Source organism: Schistocerca americana, chromosome 1 (genome assembly GCF_021461395.2).
Source record: "Schistocerca americana isolate TAMUIC-IGC-003095 chromosome 1, iqSchAmer2.1, whole genome shotgun sequence".
NCBI classification, from domain to species: domain Eukaryota; kingdom Metazoa; phylum Arthropoda; class Insecta; order Orthoptera; family Acrididae; genus Schistocerca; species Schistocerca americana.
The window spans coordinates 230,031,409-230,055,866 of NC_060119.1; the positions used below are offsets into that span (position 1 = coordinate 230,031,409).

A 24,458-nucleotide genomic window follows, 5' to 3' on the forward strand; every position below is an offset into this window, starting at 1 on the left:
TCTATTTCATTACCCAATTTATGGCGAGACGTGACTGCGATAATATAATTATAAACATAAACGAGTGACGTTTTGGGTTCTCTGTTTCAACAAGTGCAATTCGTCTGCAATTTAGTGGTGTGATTTCGTCGAAGGTGCGACGATGGGACGCTGTGTATATCACAAATGGCCCCCAAGGGCTCCTTATATTTTTCGATGCCTCCCCATCAAAATGGGCGAACTGCTACATTACACAAACACAGCAAGGATTGTAGTAACTCTAGACATGCTCGCAAAACTGTGAGTCAAGTTTGACTGTCGCGTAGATGAGAGCCAGCTATGTCGTGTCGAAATCTCCGCCTCTCTCAGCTATCCTCGGTCTTTCTCGGAAGTCTTCGGTTCGGCCCAGCATTTCATTTAGTATTGCGATATGGCAATTTTTAGTCGGCATAACCCTCTTCAGTTGGGCAGAACTGTGTTGTCAGCGCCGTTTACCCTTAGCAATTTGTCCGTGATAGGAAGGTCAGTTTATAGGTGTAGTGGTTGTTTGCACAAAAAGGGGCAGCCTAGTGATCTATCGTCACAATCTTTTAAAATGAGTGGGGATCACTGAAGAGAAGGATGATAGCTATCGAAATCTATCATACAGTCGCATATGCGACGGGTACTACAAATTTAGTAAGAAATGATATTACAGTGCCACACAGAAATAATTTAAACATGTACTTGAAACCAAAGAGCAAAAAATTACAACGAGCGACAGAAGGATTCATCGTTCAGTACATCAGGAAATTATTAGTTCTAATTTTTTGGCATGCAGCATGTGAAGAAATCAGTGGTATGAAATACTAGTGCAAAGTACGTTGGTTAAGTCAAGATGTATGCTAAAAACGATTTTTCGAGTTAGAACTCGCTATGGTTCAAATAGCTCTGAGCACTATGGGACTTAAATTCTGAGGTCATCAGTCCCCTAGAACTTTGAACTACTTAAACCTAACTAACCTAAGGACATCACACACATTCATGCCCGACGCAGGATTCGAACCTGTGACCGTAGCGGCTGCGAGGTTCCAGACTGTAGCGCCTAGAACCACTCGGCCACTTAGCCGGCCGGTGTGGCCTTGCGGTTAAAGGCGCTTCAGTCTGGAACCGCGTGACCGCTACGGTCGCAGGTTCGAATCCTGCCTCGGGCATGGATGTGTGTGATGTCTTTAGGTTAGTTAGGTTTAATTAGTTCTAAGTTCTAGGCGACTAATGACCTCAGAAGTTAAGTCGCATAGTGCTCAGAGCCATTTGAACCATTTTGAACTCGGCCACTTCGGCCGGCGACCTCGCTATTTTCTAATTTATGTTGAAGGGAAAAGGAGTGCAGGAACGAAAATCACGACATCCGAAATGGACTGCAGACCTCACATTTCAAAGGGACTTGACTGCGTACTGCCCACAGTAAGACATTGAAAGGTGAGAAACAACTTTATTATAGAATGGACTGACTCTGATACACAAATTGCAGTTCCCTAAGCTCACTGCCGTTAAAGAGAAGCGAAATTTGAAGAAATAACTGTCACAATGACAATTTTCTAAAGGTTTTGAGGACACTGTGAAACACACATCTGTTTTCCAGATTTTTGCCTTTTTAGTTGAAAGCGCCCCTGTGGTTGTGCAGATGTACCTGACTGAACTGGAAGGTAATTGCAGTTTTAATCACAAATCATTTTACCTTAAAACCGTCCAGGGCGTCTGCATTGTATTCCTCGGATAGAATCTCTACGCCTGTGTAACGAAGATGCAAAAGTGCTACATTATTTTGATCGACATATTTACGTGAAAGATATTTTTTTCAATTATGAAACTAAATAAGTCATAATTAACCAGCAACTTAGATGTGTAAATACGTGAAACTGTCTGCATATGTCAGTATGCTGATAGTTTGTACCATCTAGAAACTGCATTATAGCTTTACTATGTCAAAAATAATTCAGTAATACTGAAAATTTGGTTTGTGTTTGAACTATATTGTTGATGAAGATAAAATATAGATCGCCGGGTCAGCAGGGCGGTCTAACGCGCGGCTTTCCGCAGTGGGAAGGAGCTCCTGGTCCCTGGCACGAATCCAACAGGCGGACTTGTGACGAGGTCCGGTGAGTCGGCTAGTCTGTGGATGCTGTGGATGGTTTTTAGGCGGATTTCCACCTGCCTCGGTGAATGCGGACTGATTCCCCTTATTACGCCTCAGCTAAACTATGTCGGCGATTGCTGCGCAAACAAGTTCTCCACATACACGTACACCACCATTACTCTACAACGCAAACATAGGGTTACACTCGTCTGGTGTGCGACGTTCCCTGGGGGTGGGGGAGATGGGGGGTCTACCGAGGGCTGAACCGCACAATAACCCTGGGTTCGGTGTGGGGCGGCGAAGAGGTGAAGTGGACTGCGGTAGCCGTCATGGGGTTGTGGACCACTTCGGCTGCGGCAGGGATGGACCCTAGGTCCCCGGTTAACATAATACAGTACAAAGATAAAATATAAAACCAAGTTTTATTCAGTGCGACCCCGCTTCCATTTAACCCTAGGACGCCTAAGGGAGGGATTCGTTGAACCCACAATTTTTTTATGTCCCTTGCTTTTGCCCAAGTAACTTTCATACTACATATTCCCTTTGAGTTATTGTTTGCCGGCTATTTTATGACACATTGGAGTCAATATATTTTATAGAAAATTCCTGCTTTGAAAGAAAAAATAAATAAACTTACTACGGGTCCAACAAACCGCCCCCCCCCCCCCCTTATGCTTCCATGCTACAGAAAATTTCCCTTAGTAAGATTTCGTATTTATCATCTCTACAACAATGCAAGTTAGTTTCTTGTTGGTTGGTATTTTTGATATTCACAACAATCGGTTTACTTTCAGAGGAAGTGATTGTTGATGTCACTCAGCTGTTATTTATCTCGTACACTTGCAGTGAGTTAGTGCACTTCCCAACACGTAGGCCTCCATTAACTTTGGTGTCCTACACAGCAAAAACGAAACCAAGTAAAAACTTATTGATGTTGTCAACAATGCATCAAGATAACGGCACTGTTGGAGGTGAGAAGAATAAAACCGAGATAAATGCATATTATAGCTCCAATAAGGGGGAATTGATACCATTGATCAAATGGCGCGTATGCACACCTGCAAGAGGGGAACAAAGAGATATCCTCTATCTGTATTTTACTCTCTCATCGACATTTGTGCTATCAATACAACCACCACAGTCGTCCAGCAACATCCAAGACGGAATGAAAAGAAACACAACAAACGGAAACTTTACCTTCTGCAAACTGAGATGGGACTAATGAAATTGCATGTAGAAGAAAGAAGTGCCAATGCAAGAGTGTTATCTAACCAAATTGTTCAATCAATGGAGACTATTCTACAAAAGAAAATCAAAGAAGTGACAACAGAAGCACGTCAGCGTCCTGCAGAGAAAGGTCGGTGCCATATTTGTGTAAGAAAAGCAAAACAAAGTAGCAGAAGTACAACAGTCTACGTAAACCAAAACAGTATTGTGGACAGTGCCATAAACATGTGTGTAACACACATTCAGAAAAAACTGTGAAGTGTGTCTCTTGCCTTGAAGTTGAGGACTCAGAGTAGTCTACTGTATATGAACACATATGTATTTTGTATTGTAATATGTCAATTTTTCATTCACTCAATCCAATATTTATAACAATTAACAACATTTATAAACCGATGCCTTATTTAAAATACATAAACCATTTTGAAAGTTGTAATTTTTCGTCAGTAAACTTGTTTAATACCTGTGGGCTCTCCGGACCCCCCCCCCCCCCTCAAGCAACCAAGTTAGAAAAAAATGCTTGGGCGTCCTAGGGTCAAAAGAGGAAAATTCGGCGTTTTTCTCTCTTCCCCCGCCTAGTGCCAGACAGCGTGGCGAAGCGGTGGGAGAAATGTGCAGCGAGGTTGAGCACTTTGGCACTCGGGTTGGGGGACAGGCCGTGAATCGAAATCTTGATCATCCCTGGCCTAGATATTTGTTGGCTATCCAATGGAGAGTTCACTGAAGAAATGTGAAACGTTGTCTAAATATAAACATTGATCCTAATAATAATGGCAAAATGTACACCAAAGTTGTATGGCCGTATAATCGGATAGTTAATTTGAAAATAAAAACGTGTTTAGTCATATACATTAGATAAAATTTGCCAAAACGTTCATCTGAAACACTCTATACAAGCACACAAACAAACATGGCATCAGTTAACGACGCGAGGTTCGAACGCGAACAAGATAATTTCCATGCTGCGCTTCACCTTTTAAAAGCTTGCTTCGGTCGTGTAGACACCCACGCCTGGAAACTGCATTATCGCAGCTCTAATTCATGGTATGGTAACACCTTTTACCACCACATTCTTTGTTTCAGCACGATAATATTTTTGCACACAAAGAAAGGGGTATCGCATTGACATTCAAAGAATATCAAATGACTTGCCACATAGTGCTGGTAAAAGGTCAAACGAATTCCACGGAACTTGTGAAATAATAAATGATTTGCATACAACTTGTGAAATAATAAATTTTCAAACGTCCCTGACAAATTCAATAGGCTTCGGCGTGGTATGAAAGAAATTCTGCCACCAGTGTTTCAAAACGTAGCAGTAATTTTAACATTCTGACAGTTGCAATTAGGCCCTACACTCTATGCATTACATGACTGGCGCTTTTGGAACGAGCGGCAGCTAGAGTTCTGATATATTTAGCCAGATTTTTTCATGCAAGAACACCCACTTGTGGAGTTTTGAGAATTAGAACCAACTAGTAACGCCCACCTCTGGTTTTTTAAACAACCGAACTCCCATTCATAAAACAGCCTAAAATGACTGATTACGTTACAAATAAGTTAATGCCTTAAATATTTGAGGCTAACCCTGTAAAACCTTTATGACTGAACACGCAAATCGATACAGAGAACCACATTTTCCTGAAAAGCTTATTTTTCACCCACACTACCCTTCGTAAAACGATATAATTTTGTCGGTATCTTCAGTCTTTTACGTCGATACTGTCTGCAAAATGAATGGCGAACAGTTACTAGTAGAGAAATAATAAATTCAAACAATGCTGAAATTTTACCTCACGAACAGTGTGCATTATCAGTAAGCGGTAAACTGTTGTTCCTTTCATTATGAGCCGGCCCCGGTCCGAGCGGTTCCAGGCGCTTCAGTCTGGAACCGCGCGACTGCTACGGTCGCAGGTTCGAATCCTGCCTCGGGCATGGATCTGTGTGATGCCCTTAGGTTGGTCAGGTTTAAGTAGTTCTAAGTTCTAGGGGACTGATGACCTCAGAAGTTAAGTCCCATGGTGCTCAGAGCCATTTGAACCATTTTTGAACGACCCTTAATGAGTAGATTGTGGGAGAATTTTAAATTTTTAAATTCGGTTAATAATTATATTGTGAAAATCACATTATTGTTGCCCCTAGAAGCCGATAGATGGGCAGTTAGCAAATGAAATGTTGCTACGTTTTGTAAAATACGTAAGGAAAATAGACGTGTACTGTCTGGCTTCAGAAACTTTGGTACTTGCATTTGAGCACTGCCTGTCGTAAACTGAATACAACAGGCGATTTGAAATTATTCCTCTGGGCAGCAAACGCTCACTTTTCCAAAGACACGAGATCTCCTGAGAGCAATGGAAATACTATCGACGACAGTGCTGCCAAAGCAGATTTAGTAAACACAGCCTTCCGAAATTCCTTCACTAAAGAAGACGAAATAAATGTTCCAGAATTCGAAACAAGAACAACTACCAACACGAGTAACGTAGAAGTGGGTATCCTCGAAGTAGCGAAGCAACTTAAATCACTTAACAAAAGCGAGATTTTCTGTTCACATTGTATACCAGTTAGTATCCTTTCGGAGTATGCTGATACAACAGCTGCACACCGAACAATCATTTACAACCGCTCACTCGACGAAAGATCCGTACTCAAAGATTGGAAAGTTGCACAGGTCACACGAATATTCGAGAAAGGCAGTAAGAGTAATCCACTAAATTATAGGCCCATATCATCAAAGTCAATATGTAGCAAGATTCTGGAACACATATTGTGTTCGAATATGATGAATTACTTCGAAGTAAACGGTCTATTGACACACACACAGTCAACACGGGTTTCGAAAGCATCGTTTGTGTGAAACACAACTAGCTCTTTATTCAAACGAAGTGCTGACTGCAATTGACGGGGGTGTCAAATTGATTCTCTATTTCTAGAAGGCTTTTGACACTGTACGACACAAACGGCTTGCAGTGAAATTGCGTGCTTATTGAATATGGTCTGAGTTACGTAACTATATTCGTGATTTCCCGTCAGAGAGGTCACAGTCCTTAGTCATTGGCGGAAAGTCATAGAGTAAAACAGAAGTGACCTCTGGTGTTCCTCATGGTTGTGTTATAGGCCCTTTGCTGTTGTACTTCTACATAAACGATTTAGGAGACAATCTGAGCAACCGCCTTAGGTTTTTTGCAGATGACGCTGTCGTTTATCGACTAGTAAAGTCATCATAAGATCAAAATAAATTGCAAAGCGATTTAGATGAGACATCTGTATGGCAGGAAAACTATCCGTTGACCCAAAATAACGGAGAGTGTGAGTTAATCCATGTGAATGCTAAGAGAAATCCGTTAAATTTCGGTTACACGATAAATGAAACAAATCTAAGGGCAGTACATTTAACTAAGTACCAAGGAATTAAATTCACGAACAACTTAAATTGGAAGGAATTCACAGAAAATGTTATGAGGAACGCTAACCAAAGACTGCGTTTTATTGGTAGGACACTTGGAGAATGTAGCCGATCTACTAAAGAGACCGCCCACACTACGCTTGTCTGTCCTCTTTTAGAATACTGCTGCGTGGTGTCGGAGCCCTACCAGATAAGATTGACGGAGTACACGGGAAAAGCCCAAAGAAGGGCAGTACATTTTGTATTATCGCGAAACAGAGGGAGAGTGTCACTGAAATGATACAGGATTTGGGGTGGACATCTGCAAAACATAGGCGATTTTCGTTGCTGCAGAGTCTTCTCACGCAATTTCAATCACCAACTTTCTCCTCCAAATGCGAAAATATTTTCTCGACGCCTACCTACGTAGGGAGAATGGATCATCGCAGTAAGATAACGGAAATCAGAGCTCGCACGGAAAGATATAGGTGTTCGTTTATTCCGCGCGCTGAACTAAATGGTTCAAATGGCTCTGAGCACTGTGCGACTGAACTTCTGAGGTCATCAGTCCCCTAGAACTTAGAACTAATTAAACCTAACTAACCTAAGGACATCACATACATCCATGGCCGAGGCAGGATTCGAACCTGCGACCGTAGCGGTCGCTCGGTTCCACACTGTAGCGCCTAGAACCGCACGGCCACTCGGACCGGCGCGCGCTGAACTAGATTGGAGGGGGGATGAGGAGAAGGAGGAGCAGGAGATTAGCGTTTAACGTCCCGTCGACAATGACCTCACTAGAGACGGAGCTAAAGTCGGATTAAGGAAGCAAGGGGAAGGAAATCGACCGTGCCCTTTCGAAGGAACCCTACCGGCATTTGCCTGAAGCGATTTATGGAAATCACGGAAAACCTAAATCAGGATGGCCTGAGGCGGGTTTGAACCGTCGTCCTTCCGAATGCGAGTCCAGTGTGCTAACCACTGCGCCACCTCGCTCGGTAACAAGACTGGAATAATAGAGACTCATTGTGAAGGTGGTTCGATGAATTCCCTGCCAGGCACCTAAATGTGATTTGCAGAGTATCGATGAAGATGTAGATGTAGAGCAGCGGCAGCCGAAATTTGGAATTCCAGCGTGGCTTGCGCGCGGGTTGGGCCCGCGTGTTTACTCGCTCCGACACGGCTTCCGTCCAGCGGCCGCGTTCCGGCGCGCCGGCACGGAAAAAGACACAGCTGTTTGAGGGAATTACGAGCCAAATATTTACGGGTGGCAGTAAAAGCTTTGATTCGGGAACTTCTCGGCCATTCGTCTGCCAACACAGAGCGCAGACTTAACATCCGACTGGAATATCTGCTTTCACTTGCATCTCCCTTCCGTCTGTCCGTTGTTAAAGCAGCCGTAAGCTCGCTACGAGCAAAATGACGTCGTATTTACAATCTAAAAATCCGCACTAGAAATCCACACACGTCAGTGTCAATGAATCAAACTGTAACACGATAGCCCAAGATAAAACGTACGGCATGAGCCACATTGTGTTATTCTATTAACGGAGCGGAATGCCGCACGGAACTCGTATTCGGTTACCGTAGAGAACAAATCTTGGGCCAAGATTCAAGGTTTCGGGATTCTGGAGTCTTCCTAAATTACTTCAGACGAATCTCAGGATTTTTTTTCTTTGAACAGGCTATGATCGATTTTCTCCCTCCTGATTATTTCATCCGAGTTTCAAATGGTTCAAATGGCTCTGAGCACTATGGGACTTAACATCTATGGTCATCAGTCCCCTAGAACGTAGAACTACTTAAACCTAACTAACCTAAGGACATCACACACATGCGTGCCCGAGGCAGGATTCGAAACTGCGACCGTAGCGGTCGCGCGGTTCCATAGTGAAGGGCCTAGAACCGCTCGGCCACAGCGGCCGGCTCATCCGAATTTGCGCTCCAGCTCCAACGGCTATGATGAAGACCAAACTTCCGGGAAGTAACAACGACCAAATGATTTGCGCTGTTACTAATGTCACAAGAAAGCGTGCAGTTAGTTACACGGAGGCTTTCTTTTGTCCAAAGTTTGCATTTTACAGCTGCGTATAAACGGTGTCACTCAACACCACTGTAAGTTATTCTATACTGTATATTAAACAACCAGCTGTTTTGCGGTCGACTTCTCATGCGAGTGATGTTGTGAACAACGACTGCAGAAGCAGTCAGTCGTAGCATCTGTGCAAGATCTGTGCAAACTTGTGCAATGTTTCTGTTTGATATCGTGGTTAACACTTATTATTTTTCTACAATATCAAGTTAAAGGATATCCCGCTAAGTTTTCCATCAAATCATGTTGAGGGCACAAGCATTCGCTGCCTCTTCGTGAGTTTCACCACGATTTTCCATCTTTGGTTGGACGAAGCCCTCTCTGACTTCTCCATGCATTAAGATTTTCAGCCATACGCACGTGTGTAGCTTATACACGTTCCGTCTGTCCGTTGTTAAAGCAGCCGTAAGCTCCCTACGAGAAGAATGATGTGGTATTTACGATCTAGAAACCCGCACTAGAAATCCACACACGTCAGCGTCAACGTATGGCTGAAAGCTGAGAAACTGTAACACGATAGCCCAAGATAAAACGTTCCGCATGAGTCATACTGTGTCATTCTATTAAGGCAGTGGAATGCCTATTCACCTTCAAGTAGGCCGTCGTCTCGTTATCATCGGAATTCAGGGACGAGGAGTATATGAACGTACTTGACATAAATCGATGTTATTTTGCACATTAACATACAATTTTGTTTAAATATTTATGTTTTACTTATTTGTGGCTTTGTTACCAAAGCCGTTTGTCAAAAGTCGTCTCATGTTTCATATTCGTACACATTCCTTACACATGACACTTTAGTCATAGCAATAATGATCGGTCTAGATCGTTTGGTATCAAAATTCGCGGAATGATACCAGTCTGCTATCTAGTTCGGCAGAAGTCACAAACGAAAAAGTTCTGCTATGACCCACACTTCATATCTCCTTGACATGTAAGAGACATATTTAGATAACCAAAGCAAAAAATGAACATGGAAAGGCATGCTAAAGAAACTAACATCTGGGAAGTCGTCGCCGAGAATGGTTTTCCAGTATATGATACTGACACGGTCATTAATGACACCAGTCCAAAGGTAACGGGCTGCCTGGAACCAATTGCAGTGTATCAGTAGTATTCATTATCCGGTACCGCTCCAACACTTATTAGTAGAACGTTCCTGAGTCCAAAATAACGGAAAAAGTTAAAGAACAAGCATCACCCAGCACACAACCATCAACTAGTGCCTAGATGAGTTAAATATAGGGGAAGATTTATAAATTCAGTGCTCCCAACTGACTTATTCATATTATCACTCGAGCAGTAAGAATGTCCAAATGTCGTTAACAAAGTGGAAGTTTTACTCTCGGATTCTCATCTGGACTGATGGCACTGGAGACGATATACGAGTTATGAGCAAATAGGACAAACTTAGACACTGACAAGCGTGAGTGTGACGAAATTCTGATAGTGGAACAACTTCTGAAATGCCCATCTGTGTATTCAGAGGTGCAGTCAGGAAGACCTCATGGAATACTGAGACACAGCTGCAATATGCACTGCAAGTGAAGTGTGATATCTTTTTAGTGTTTTATGTATCTTATGTGTACTGCCAGAAGTAAAGTTAGTGCACCTGGAAAGACGACATCGATTTTGATTCGGAGACGATGACAGAATATGCCACTTAGTGGATACTAGATGTACTGATAATCGCACCAACGTCGTGAGCGAACAGAGAGCGTAGTGGTATAGCGGCCAGACCGCCATCTGTATTAATAGTGAATGCTTACAGCCAGAAGGCTCAGTGCGGTGAAAACGTGTGAAGTAAGCAGGCAAAAATGCCACGGCAACGCACTCGTGTTCCTAAAGCCAACTGAGCGAGTCTGAAAGGGATCAAATTGTGGTCTTCCTAGTGGCGTACGTCCTTTCGGAGAACTGCCACACAAGATGGCCGTGCTGCGTCAGTTGTGCAACGATATCAGTGGCCACGTGAACATTCCCACACCCATAGTCAAGGTTCTGGACATCCATGCCGGCCGGAGTGGCAGTGCGGTTCTAGGCGCTACAGTGTGAAACCGAGCGACCGCTACGGTCGCAGGTTCGAATCCTGTCTCGGGCATGGATGTGTGTGATGTCCTTAGCTTAGTTAGGTTTAGGTAGTTCTAAGGCGACTGATACGCTCAGAAGTCAAATCGCATAGTGCTCAGAGCCATTTGAACCAGTTTTGGACATCCATGCATCACGGACGCTCAACAGGATCGTCGTATTGTAAGGACAGCAGTGGCAGATCGTACAGGTACCACATCACAGATAATAAGCCCAGATGTGTCAACACGAACGGTTGCGAACCCGTTAATAGCAGGCAGTGCACGGCTCAACTGGTGTCGTCAGAGGATCACTTGGAGGATTAAATGGCACGCCCTGGTCTTCAGCAACGAAAGCAGATTCTCTCTGCACGCAAGATATGGCCTCTGCGCATACGACGTAGACCTAGTGAGCGCTCTCTTGTGGAGCGCATTCGTGCAAGACACACTAACCCCGCCCCTGGCCTTATGGTCTGGGGTGCGATCAGCTGCAACTCTCGTTCACCTTTGGTGTTCTGGATGGGACGATAACCAGTGCCACGTACGTGCATAATGGTGTTGGACCCGTTCTTTCGCCGTTTTTGCAACAGGAAGGTGATATGTTGTTCCAGCAGGATAATGTTCGTTCGCACACTGCCTATGAAACTCAGCGTGCGCTGCAGGACGTGCTGCAACTTTCCTGGCCAGCACGATGTCCAAAATGGTCTCCATTCGAGCACGCGTGGGAAATGATGCGACGAGAAGTGACTCCTGCGACTCGTCAACTAACAACCCTACAGAACTACGTGAACAGGTCCAGCAGTCGTGGCATAACGTATCCGAGGACAGGATTTTGCCATTTATACGGTTGAATGGATCCCAGAGTCAGCACCTGAATTCCCATCCATGGAAGCTACTAATATGGGTGTGTCACCATAGGTATATATCTGGTACTTCAGAATCGCTTGTGCTATTGATCTGTAAATGCAATCATTTCATGTACTCCATATGCACTGGCGCAGCAATAAATCTTGAGTGAACTGGAAACCACCGAAAGGATGTACCATTTTTTTGCGGTACAAGATTTTACATCCGATTATTTTTCCTACATCACGCGTAATTTTTACATACACATACAAACATTTCCTTTACATAACACGTAAGTAAATTATAGTGCATTTCCAAATACTGTGAGTTTCCTGGTTCATACAGACCAATCGGAACCGACCGACCGTCGTGTCGTCCTCCTGACAATGGCGTCATTCGGTTGCGGCGAGGATGAACATGGGATCAGCACACCGCTCTCCCGGCCGTTATTGGCTTTCTGGACCTTAAAGCCGCTACTTCTCATTCGAGTAGCTCGTCAGTAAGCATCACGAAGCTGACTGCACCCCGTTCAATTCATCCATGGTAAAATCCCTGGCAGCACCGAGAATCGAACCAGAGTCTCCCACATAGCTGCCGGGCACGTTGACCACTGAGAAAAGGAGGCTGATTTAGCCCTGTATGACAAGCACGCTACCCTCAGGTTCTCATCTGGAATGGTAGCAGTTTCATGTTTTGTAGTACACGTTTCTTTGGTTCTGTTGATGTGTTTTAGGAGGCAGTTCGTACACAACCAGGAGAAAACGCTCCTATTGGAACGGAAAAAAGGCCAATATGCTCCTGTGTATTGAAAGGCTCTGACCAGAAATTGGTTTACCAGCTGACGAGTTCTGCCTTTCTCAGCACTTCTAAATATTTTCCCAAAAAGTTAGGCATGTAAACAATTTCGCGCTCTTACTACTACGTAACGAGCCTCTCACTTCCACAAGCTCCCCTAACTCTAACTCGATTACATCTACTACTCCACAGTTTAAGTCGCTTACGTCAACCTACTCCCAGTTGCTCATTTTCACTCACTCATTCAGCCCAACTCATTATTATCTATTGTGTCTTTCTAACAGGCACTGTCTCCTGAGTCATAGCCACAGTCTCCTTCCTTCTGACCTACTACTACTACAATTGTATCCTCTCACTATCTCTATCTTGCTCTTGCTCTCTCTCTCTCTCTCTCTCTCTCTCTCTCTCTCTCTATGCTACTTTCTCATTCATTCCTTCCTACTGCTGCTGTCTTTTCTCACTGTCACTACCTCTCTCTTCATCGTTGTCATTGTCAAAGACTCGTTCTCACATTGTCACTAACTCTCAATCACTTCCACATTCTAATTCTGTTTATTCCTATTATACTGGCACTGACCCCTCCATTCTTTTCCTAGCACCGTTGTGTCACTGTCACCTATGTACAACTGCCACTGCGTCCTTCTTCTCTCACACTGCAATTTTCTCGTTTGTTCTTTCTATACCCCAACCAATGTCTACTATCTTCCAGTATTTATTACTTTTCCGTCACTTTGCAACTGCCACTGACTTCTTCTCTCCTATCGGTAAAGAGGGCGAGTATATTCGCATGCAAAAAATTTTAAAGATGCTGAGGAAGGTAAAATAAGGCAGCTGATACACACTTTTCAGTCACTGTCTTTCAATAAACGGGAGAATATTCGCCTTGTTAGTGCTCCAGTCGGAGCATTTATAAAGCTGATTTCTTCCTTTTCCCTCCAAGAACAGGGTATGTCAGTCATATGAAGAGAACTTTATGGGTCAGTGAAATTTAGTTTAGTTGTAAGAAATTGAAATAACGTAAAACCACATAACTTTGCAATATTCCGGATTTTATGTGCAGAAATTATTTTACATGTACATCAGTACTACAAAAGTTCGTGTCTCATGGAGCCCCCCCCCCCCCCTGATGATAACGGAGACGCTTTACAGCATATTTCTCCGTGCTGAGTCCGCCTCTCCCCGGAGTTCACATGCGTAAGTTACGTGCACAAGTAGAGTAACTTTTAACCGCTATACCTCGGAAACAGGTAAAGATATCAAGAAAATTTTCAAGACTGTTTGAGATCGGTATCTTAGGAAAGTAATTGTTGTGGTCTTCAGTCCAGAGACTGGTTTGATGCAGCTCTCCATGCTACCCTATCCTCTAGCAGCTTCTTCATCTCGAAATACCTACTGCAACCTACATCTTTCTATATGTGCTTAGTATTTTCATTCCTTGGTTTCCCTCTAAGATTTTTACCCTCCGCGCTGCCCAACAGTACTAAATTGGTGATATCTTGATGCCTCGGAACTTGTCCTACCTACCGATCCCTTCTTCCAGTCAAGTTGAGCCACAAATTCCTTTTCTCCCCAACTTCATTCAGTACCTCCCCATTAGTTTCGTGACCTATCCATCTAATCTTCAGCATTCTTCTGTAGCACCACATGTCAAAAGCCTCTATTCTCTTCAGATTTAAATTATTTATCGTCCATGTTTCACCTCCATACATGCCACACACCATACAAATTTCTCTAAGTCTACACACGCTAGACACGTAGGTTTGCCTCTCCTCAATCTATCTTCTAAGGTAAGTCGTAGGGTCAATATTGCCTCACGTTTTCCAACATTTCTACGGAACCCAAACTGATCTCCCCCAAGGTCGGCTTCTTCCAGTTTTTCCGTTCGTCTGTAAAGAATTCGTGTTAGTATTTTGCAGCCGTTACTTATTAAATTGATAGTTCGGTAATTTTCACACCTGTCAACAACTGCTTTCTTTGGGATTGCAATTATTATTCTTGAAGTCTGAGGGTATTTCGCCTGTCTGATACATTTTGCTCACCAGACAGTAGAATTTTGTCAGGGCTGGCTCTCCCAAGGCTATCAGTAGTTCTAATGGAATGTTGTCTACTCCCGGGGTCTTGTTTCGACTCAGGTCTTTCAGTGCTCGGTGAAACTCTTCACGCAGTATCATTTCTTCCATTTCATCTTCATCTACATCCTGTTCCATTTCCATAATATTGTGCTCTAGTACATTGCCTTTGTATAGACCCTCTATGTACTCCTTCCACCATTCTGCTTTAGCTTCTTGGCTTAGAACTGATTTTCCATCTGAGCTCTTGATATTCACACAAGTGGTTCTCTTTTCTCCAACAGTCTCTTTAATTTTCCTGTAGGCAGTATCTATATTATCCCTAGATGATATATCCCTCTACATCCTTGCGTTTGTACTCTAGCCATCCCTGCTTAGCCATTTTGCACTTCCTGTGTATCTCATTTTTGAGACGTTTGTATTTTTTTGACTGCTTCATTTACTGCCTTTTTATGTTTTCTCCTTTCATCAATTAAATATCTCTTCTTTTACGCAACGTTTTCTACTGGTTCTCGTCTTTTTACCTATCTGATTCACTGCTGCCTTCACTATTTAATCCCTCAAAGCTACCCGTTTTTCTTCTATTGTATTTCTTAACCCGTCCTTGCCAGTCGTTCCCCAATGCTCTCTCTGAAACTCTCTACAGTCTCTGGTTCTTTCAGTTTATCCAGATCCCTTAGGAATATACGCAAGAAATTCTGCCATTTCCTCAGTAAACGTCCATAAAGTACGAGGGCTATTCGCAAAGTAAGGTCCTATCGGTTGCGAAATGAAAAAAACTGTGAAAATCGAAAAGTTAACTACATCTTCCATACTTCTCTACACCGTCCACCGCCCCGACTTAGACATTTCTCGTAGCATTGCGCCAACTTCCCACATCCACGTCATAGAAGGCATCAGCCTGTGCTTACTGCCAGTTCTTTACGCTTGTCTACAGCTCGTAGTTGATGGCAAAATGTTGTCTTCATAGTCAGCGGTTCATGCGAGCGAAGGTGGGACTCAGGATGAGCCAATTATGTGCTGTGTTGTGAGCGATTAGACACTTCCCATCGACAACGCTGCAGGACCGTGTTCATTGCCCCTGCAGAGTGCAACTGAGATTTTTCGTGAACAACAAAACGCATGAGTTACGTGGCATGCACGACATCAGGCGAAATCTCTCACCAGGCACCTATACTTGGCGGGAGACATTATTTTTTAAGCATCTTGACGTGTGCACTGTGCACTAAGAATTGAAAGGAGCAACGTGCTTCTATCGACAGGCATCCTGGAGACACTACTCCACACGTCTTTGCAAAATTTCATCGGATTTTTAAGCAGTTTCCGTTACGTGACCGAGCGGAGCTTTCTATCCGAATAGCACTAGTACGAGAGTGTAGTACCCCATAAGCTCCTAGAGGCGTAACGCAGACCACATCTAGCGCAAAATGAACCAACCGATTTGCTCTATTTGCATAAGGTGAAAGAAGTTTGTAATATTCAAATTTCGACTCTTTGCTGTAGGATAGACTACGACCATCATTCTGTTTGATTTATGATGATGATGATGTTGTTTGATTTGTGGGGCTCTCAACTGCGCTGTTATGAGCGCCCGTACAAATTCCCAACCTCTGCTCAGCCCAGTCTCGCCACTTTCATGAATGATGTTGAAATGATGAGGACAACACAAACACCGAGTCATCCCGAGGCAGGTGAAAATCCCTGACCCCGCCGGGAATCGAACCGGGGACCCCGTGCTCGGGAAGCGAGAACGTGACCGCGAGACCACGAGCTGCTGACTGTTTGATTTACAAATGGTTCCAAGACTAAGGATTATCCAAAACACTTGACCTTACTTTTCTATCAGGTAAAGAGCGTGAGTTATGATCCTCGGAAAAGTCCTATTTTTATGTTCGGCACTTACGAGTTTATTAGGTAGCACATACTGTCGTATGCGATTAATACAGGATAAACGTTGTAATAGTCACGATTTGAGGAGACAAACTTACAGCAGAACGCATTCTATGGCAACTGCAAAGTAACCAGTGGCCTGGCTTTAAGTCGAACCGAGGCATCACACGCGTCTTCCGGAAGAAGAAGAGAAGGAAGTTTACAGTGTGAAAGAAAGCCGGGTCGATTCTGAGTATCCCAGCACGGAGGGCCCGTCGAGGTGGTGCGCCTGCTGGGAACGGAGTGCGGCCGGCAGGTGCGTGACGCGCCACGCAGCACGCAGGTAATTGCGTCCGCCGCTGCCGCCGCCGCCGCCGCCGCCGCCGCCGCCGCCGCCCTCGCACTCGCGCTCCCATCGGCTGCTTCTACAGAGAAATGCTCTCAGGAGCGGAGCGTGCGCTCGCCCGGGATCCGATTACCGGCGCGGGCATGCGGCCTGGCGTGCCGAGCCGCGCGGGCGCCGGTGCAGACGGCCGCTCCCAGGGCGCCGACATGAATAGCCTTCCATCCCCGCCCACATCCACCTCCTCTAGACAATCGAGCCTCCAAACTGTGTGACGTCACGCGCGAGCTACGAGTGTCTCCGTGCTGGCAGCAATGACTTTCGGAACGTCACTTCAACAGAAATTTCCGCTGTAATGCCATAGTAATAGAACCCAGAACTTTTAGGTTCGCCGATGACATCGTAATTCTGTCAGAGACAGCAAAGGACTTGGCAGAGCAGTTTAACGGAATGGACAGTGTCTCGAAAGGAGGATATAACATCGAGGGATCACCAATTTAGTATTGGAGAGCAGCGTGGAGGGTAAAAATCGTAGAGGGAGACCGAGAGATGAATACACTAAGCAGATTCAGAAGGATGCAGGCTGCATTAGGTACTGGGAGATGAAGAAGCTTGCACAGGATAGGCTAGCATGGAGAGCTGCATCAAACCAGTCTCAGGACTGAAGACCACAACAACAACAACAACACGTTGTCCTCGATGGTGAGTGTTCATCGGAGATGAGGGTATCATCTGGAGTGCCCCAGGGAAGTGTGGTAGGTCCGCTGTGGTTTTCTATCTACCGGGTGATCAAAAAGTCAGTATAAATTTGAAAACTTAATAAACCACGGAATAATGTAGATAGAGAGGTAAAAATTGACACACATGCCTGGAATGACATGGGGTTTTATTGGAACCAGAAAAAAAACAAAGTTCACTAAATGTCTGACAGATGGCGCATAGAAGATCTCCTGCGCGCGTCGTTTGGTGATGATCGTGTGCTCAGCCGCCACTTTCGTCGTGCTTGGCCTCCCAGGTCCCCAGATCTCAGTCCGTGCAGTTATTGGCTTTGGGGTTGCCTGAAGTCGCAAGGGTATCGTGACCGACCGACATCTCTAGGGATGCTGAAAGACAACATCCGACGCCAATACCTCACCATAACTCCGGACATGCTTTACAGTCCTGTTCACAACATTATTCCTCGACTACAGCTATTGTTGAGGAATGATGGTGGGCATATTGAGCATTTCCTGTAAAAAAACATCATCTTTGCTTTGTCTTACTTTGTTATGCTAATTATTGCTATTCTGATCAGATGAAGCGCCATCTGTCGGACATTTTTGAACTTTTCTATTTTTTTGCTTCTAATAAAACCCCATGTCATTCCAAGCATGTGTGTCAATTTGTACCTCTCTATCTACACCATTCCGTGATTTATACAGTTTCCAAATTTATACCGACTTTGTGATCACACGGTAGATAAATGATCTTTTGGATAGGGTGGATAGCAATGTGCGGCTGTTTGCTGATGATGCTGTGGTGTACGGGAAGGTGTCGTCGTTGAGTGACTGTAGGAGCATACACGATGACTTGGACAGGATTTGTCATTGGTGTAAAGAATGCCAGCTAACTCTAAATATAGATACATGTAAATTAATGCAGATGAATAGGAAAAAGAATCCTGTAAAGTTTGAATACTCCTTTAGTAGTGTAGCGCTTGACACAGTCACGTCGATTAAATATTTGGGCGTAGCATTGCAGAGCGATATGAAGTGGTACAAACATGGAATGGCAGTTGTGGGGAAGGCAGATAGTCGTCTTCGGTTCATTGGTAGAATTTTGGTAAGATGTGGTTCATCTGTAAAAGAGACCGCTTATAAAACACTAATACGACCTATTCCTGAGTACTGCTCGAGCGTTTGGGATTCCTATCAGGTCGGATTGAGGGAGGACATAGAAGCAATTCAGAGGCGGGCTGCTAGATTTGTTACTGGTATGTTTGATCATCACGCGAGTGTTACGGAAATGCTTCAGGAACACGGGTGGGAGTCTCTGGAGGGAATGAGGCGTTCTTTTCGTGAATCGCTACTGAGGAAATTAAGGCTGACTGAAGTACAATTTTACCGCCGCCAACTTATATTTCGCGGAAAGACCACAAAGCTAAGATAAGAGAGATTAGGGCTCGTACAGAGGCATATAAGCAGTCATTTTTCCCTCGTTCTGTTTGAGAATGGAACAGGGAGAAAAGATGCTAGTTGTGGTACGAGGTACCCTCCGCCACGCACCGTATGGTGGATTGCGCATTATGTATGTAGACGGAACGGGAGATGTCATCATGTTTACATTTAAGAACGGCGCACAACCAGGTAGAATACGTGAATTGAATAAAAATATTTTACCAGATATAACAGTTATTAAGATAGTTGTAAAACTACTGCAGACCGCCATTAGAAACTTTTGACTACAATAGTTTTCCTAGTAGCCTTGGTCAGCTACCATCGTAATCGCGTTACCTGATTGTAGGGTGTGTTGCATATCTATCGGGCGTTACCTAATTCCGATCGCTTCGTTTGCGTACGTGATCAGCGTGTTACTAGCTTCCCATACGAACCGGACGCGGCAAGCCTTCTAGAAACTGACTAAGGATGTATAAAGGGCCTGTAATCGACAGAATATCTCTGTCTGTTACTTAAGAGTTTTTCCACTTTACACCAATGACTTGTGAAACATCGTTTCATCAGTAACTTCTACTGTAATACCAAAGCCATAACGGGAGGTGCCACCATGTTTGGATTTAGGAATAACATAAAATCAGGTAGCAAACGTGAATTGAATTAAAATGTGATACCAAAAATTTATTACTTATTAACAAAGTTGTCAACCGAAGTCTACCACAGACTACTGTAAGTACACATACACTTCATCAGTTTTCCTAGTAGCCTTGGTCAGTTAAGACCATAACCACGTTACTTCTACATTATGTACGTAGAATACCTATTGGGAGTAACCTCATTTTAATCTATTTGTTGGCGTATGATATCAGTGGGTTACTACACTCCCATGCATATCGGAAGTCACGAGTCGTGTGGAAACTAAGGATGTATAAAGGGGAATGTAACCTATGGAACATTTTTTCCTCCTCTCTTTTACTTACGAGTGTCTCCATGGTGGCAATAACGACTTCCCTTACATCGCTTCATCAGGAATTTCTGTTGTAATACCACAGTCGTAACGGGATGTACCATCCTGTTTACATTGACGACTGACATAATAGAATGTAGATGAGGTGAAGTGAAGTGAATTGAATTGAAATGTGATACCAAAATGTTGTTAGTTACTAATAGAATTTAAAACTACCATAGGCTACTGTAGAAAACCGTATAAATGTAGCCTACTGTAGTTTTCGTAATACCCTTTGTCAGTTAAGTTGGTAACCATGTCACCTGTCCTTTAGTTAAGTTGCATTACCTCATTTCGATCGCTTTGTCTGCGTATGCGATCGGTTGTTAATAGTTTCCCCAATAAACTAGAAGTGTTGAGCCGTCCCGAAACTGACTAAGCTTGTATAAAGTTCACATAACACACAGAATACTTCTGTCCTACATAGTTATCCTCCTGTTATTGACGAGTGTCTCCACGTTGGCAGCAATGACTTCCGGAACATCGCTTCATCAGGAAATTGCGTTGTAACACCATGGCCGTAATGGGAGGTACCAACATGTTTACGTTTATGAATGACTTGAAATTAGGCAGAAGAGGCGAACTGAATTAAAACGTGATATCAGGAAGTTATTAGTTACTAACAGAGTTGTAAAACCATTGTAGGCTACCTGAAGAAAACGTACACTACGTCAGTTTTCCTAGTGCCTTTGGTCACTTAAGATGGTAAGCGCATTATTTGTACGCTAAGTACGCAACGTTGCGTCATTTCGTTCGCTTTCATTGCGTATGCGATCGTGTGTTAGCAGATTTCCTTATAAATCGGAAGCGATGACCGTCTAGAAACTGACTAAGGAAGTATGAAAGGGCGCGCAAGCTATCGAACATTTTTGTTCTGAATAGTTTTGCTCCTCTCATTTAGGAGTGCCTCCAGGTTGTCAGCAATTACTTCCAGGATATCGCTTAGTCAGAAATGCCCGTCGCAATACTCCAGACACATGGGAGGTGCCATTATGTTTACATTTGGGAATGGCATGAAACCAGACAGGGGAGGTGAACTGAATTAAAACGTGATATTAAAAATGTTATTAATTGTTTACATTTTCGCTTCTATGGGCCAGTATGCACGTACTGATACGTCGTTCCCCAGTTGTTGAGAGCGTGTATAAGCGCACCACTTGAGTTTTCCTATAGTGCTATGGACGCCTTAATGCATACCGAACCGCCGACCTCACGGTTGCGCACTGGTTACTTCCACATCTCGGTCAATAAAAAGGTTTCGTGTATTTATCATGCAACGTACGTGGCTCATTACGTGCTATCATTTGCAAAAACAACCGTTTCGCTATCTTGAATCGTTTATGAGATGATGATTTTTATGGCCAGATGATTAACGACCCACGACGATTTGAATGGGTGCGTCACGCGACCGCCTTTAGGATACAAAACCCAATAACCCGAGAACGAAATCAGTATCCTGATGTTCTCTTATCCATATTTCACTCACTGCAACGAAGGAGCTAAAATCAACCGCACGCGAAGTTTGTGCAGTACGATTTTTACTTCTGCAAAATCTTTAATATTTGGCGCAATGTTTTACTTAATTTGATGCCGCACAGTAACCAAGGCATATAACAAAAAGAAGTACAGTCCTTTATCAAGCAATGATATCACACTATAGGGCATGAAAAAAATTAATTTTTTCACCTAATCATTTTCTCAAAAACGGATGACAACTCTTTCATAGAAGCAGGCCAGTCCGAATGGACGTAACAAGACGCCTCGCAACTGCCCGGTGTCGGATTTAAAACCAACTAACTAGAGAACGAAACGAGAAATCGTTGTACCCTCAATTTTAAATAAAATTTCGATATCTTATCTACATTTAATTTACTGCAATCTATGAGCTAAAATCGACAATACACAAAATATATGTGTTTTTACCTCTGCCAACTCTTTAAAATTGTGTGTGCTGTTTTATTTAATTTGATGCACCGCAGTAAGTATGACGAATAAATAAAAGAAATTCAGGTCCTATCGGCCGCAAAGCGATGTCTCAGCACAGGCAATAGCATTAGGCAAGCAGTACGGCCACAACAAAAGCGGCCTCAGAACAGAACGCAAAGGGCACGTTAGTTGCAGAAAAATGGTTAATTGCGTTGTTAAATAAGCGTTGTTAAATAAGCGTATGCTGCCGAAGGCCACCGTAAGTATGCGTAGACTACAGTAGCTTACCTTAGTTAGCTAAGAGCGTAACCACATTTTGTGTACATTACGTCTGTTGCACACATATCGGGCGTTACCTCGTTCCTATCACCTTTCCTGCGTATAAAATCAGTATATTACTAGTTTCCCTTAGTATGTCGTTTTGGAACTCCGAAAGCCAACACCCATTGAAGATTTTGAGTTATTTTGTTGTTGTTACGACAGCTTTTCCTGACTACTAGTGAGATGATGATGATCCTCCATCCGCTCCCGGAAGTTCTATTTGTCCTCTAGTCTTCGAGGGTCGTTTCAGACCTTTCTTTGACGTCCTCAAGCTCGGATGTTTTCCGTTTCCCTCCACATAGCTGATCTTCTCTGCTTCTGAGAATTACAGCTTTTTCTGATGAGTCTTCTGCTCTCATGATATGCCCAAAATACCTTAATTTAGTATTTGTTTCAGCCTCCAGAGATAGTTCAAGTTTCATTTTTTCGAGTAACATACAATTTTTTTTACTTTTTCAGAGATAAAATCCTCAGGATACTTCTCCAAACTCACAATCCAAAAGAATCGATTTTCGTTGCGATCCACTTTCTTTTTCAGTTTCCACGACTCAGACGCATACAAAAATAAGGGAAAGATGAAAGTTTCAGTCATTTTTATTTTGGCCAGCAGTGACAGCTTTAATCATCTTGTGCTATCGCAGTTGTTCTTATGTCCGTGCCTGCTATGAGGACGAGGAATTTCGCCTTATGGAACACACCTTTTCAGTTTCGTTTTACCCAGACATGTTTCAGTACTTTTTGTGCTGTCTTCAGTGGGTTATTTTATTTTCTTACTGTAAAACTGTTGTTACATATTAAAGAGAAACTTTGTGGATGAATAATTGTTGTAACGTATGTAAACTAATGCGTACATCGACACTTTTGCCAATTAAATTATAACTTTAGACATAATGTAACAAACAACATACAGTGCATCAGGTAGTTACTACATGTCTGAAGTGTGAACTGTAAACAAATTATTTATAATACTTAACAACAATTATTCATTCACTATTGTAAATATTTTGCACCAAAAGTGTCTCCAAAAGTTAATATGTAACAACAATTTTATAGTAATAAAAAATAATAACCCGCTAAAGATAGCACAAAAAGTGCTGAAACATGTCTGGGTAAAACGAAACTGAGAAGGTGTCTTGCATAAGGCGGGATTCCTCGTTCTAGTGACAGTTTTGTTTCCTTTAGCTACTTCCTTAAATTAATTTCCAAGCTGTAAACATCATCTTATTTCCTCAGCGCAGGAGCTGATTTATACTATGGTAGATCCCGAAAATACAATGAACCGCAAAACGTAGCGACGAAAATAGCTTTCGTATGACGTTTCACTGCCTAGAAACGATCCTCTCTGAAACTGCACTTATAAAGACCTGGTAAAGTACAGAGAGTAAGCGAAATCAATACGCAATAGGACGAAAAGAAACGACGCTTTTTTTTTTTTTTCAAAGACAATAATTACCTGGAAGCAACCGTGAGTTTTGAAGGTTCCCTTGACAGGACGTGGTTGTTAAGAAGGTGCTTGATCACCACGGACACAAGGCATGCATACACTGCAAGGTGGTCCCATGCTGGCCACAAGGTTGGTAAGGAGTTGTTATGGTAGCGTATTCTGTTCCGCCAGTAGGACAGTTGACAACAGCTGGATGGTTCCTTGGTGGACGTGGTCGTGCTGAAATACTTCCGCCCAGCGCATCCCGCACGTGCTCGACTGATTTAAGTCGGGGGAACGGGAAGACTAGTCCATTCGCCGATTATTATCTTGTTATAAGTGCTCCACTACCTGCGCTATTTGATGCGGTCGCGCATATTCATCAATAAATACGAAGTCAGGGCCGAAAGGATACGCATGGGGAAGGTGTGGAGTACCACAATAACCTTGATCTGTAAGAGCACCATGTTCAAATATTTGGAGATCAGTACACCCAAACAACATTTTTATGCTGAGCCCTCGCAGCGCAGATTGCTAGGTGGTAGGGTCTCTAACACGAATATATCTTTTATTTCTAATTCTGGATAGAAAAAATCTTGTTAGTTTAGAAAATTATTTCGGATTTATAATATGTCACGAAGTTATAATATATCACAACATATTTTCTACTATCCTTAATTCTTCTCTTGTATAGGTAAATGGTAAATTTTTAGATTTTCCGTTTCTTAATTACTTTTCAGTCTGTGTGTTTAAAGTTTGCCGGCCGTTATGGCCGAGCGGTTCTAGGCGCTTCACTCTGGAACTGCGTGATCGCTACGGTCGCAAGTTCGAATCCTGCCTCG

The 24,458-nt window shown here is 43.3% G+C and overlaps 1 protein-coding gene across 1 annotated transcript in view; it reads right to left on the reverse strand.

Annotated features, from left to right (window-relative positions):
- LOC124621943 (formin-like protein 7) overlaps positions 1–17,012 on the reverse strand; it is a 54,808-nt gene extending 37,796 nt beyond the window's left edge. Inside the window, exons 1-2 of the mRNA XM_047147498.1 lie at positions 16,924–17,012; positions 16,669–16,869 (exon numbers count right to left, since the gene is read on the reverse strand). Of these exons, the coding sequence (XP_047003454.1) occupies positions 16,669–16,869; positions 16,924–17,012 (290 nt within the window). The remainder of the gene's footprint in view (positions 1–16,668; positions 16,870–16,923) is intronic.
- Positions 17,013–24,458: the final 7,446 nt, after the last annotated feature.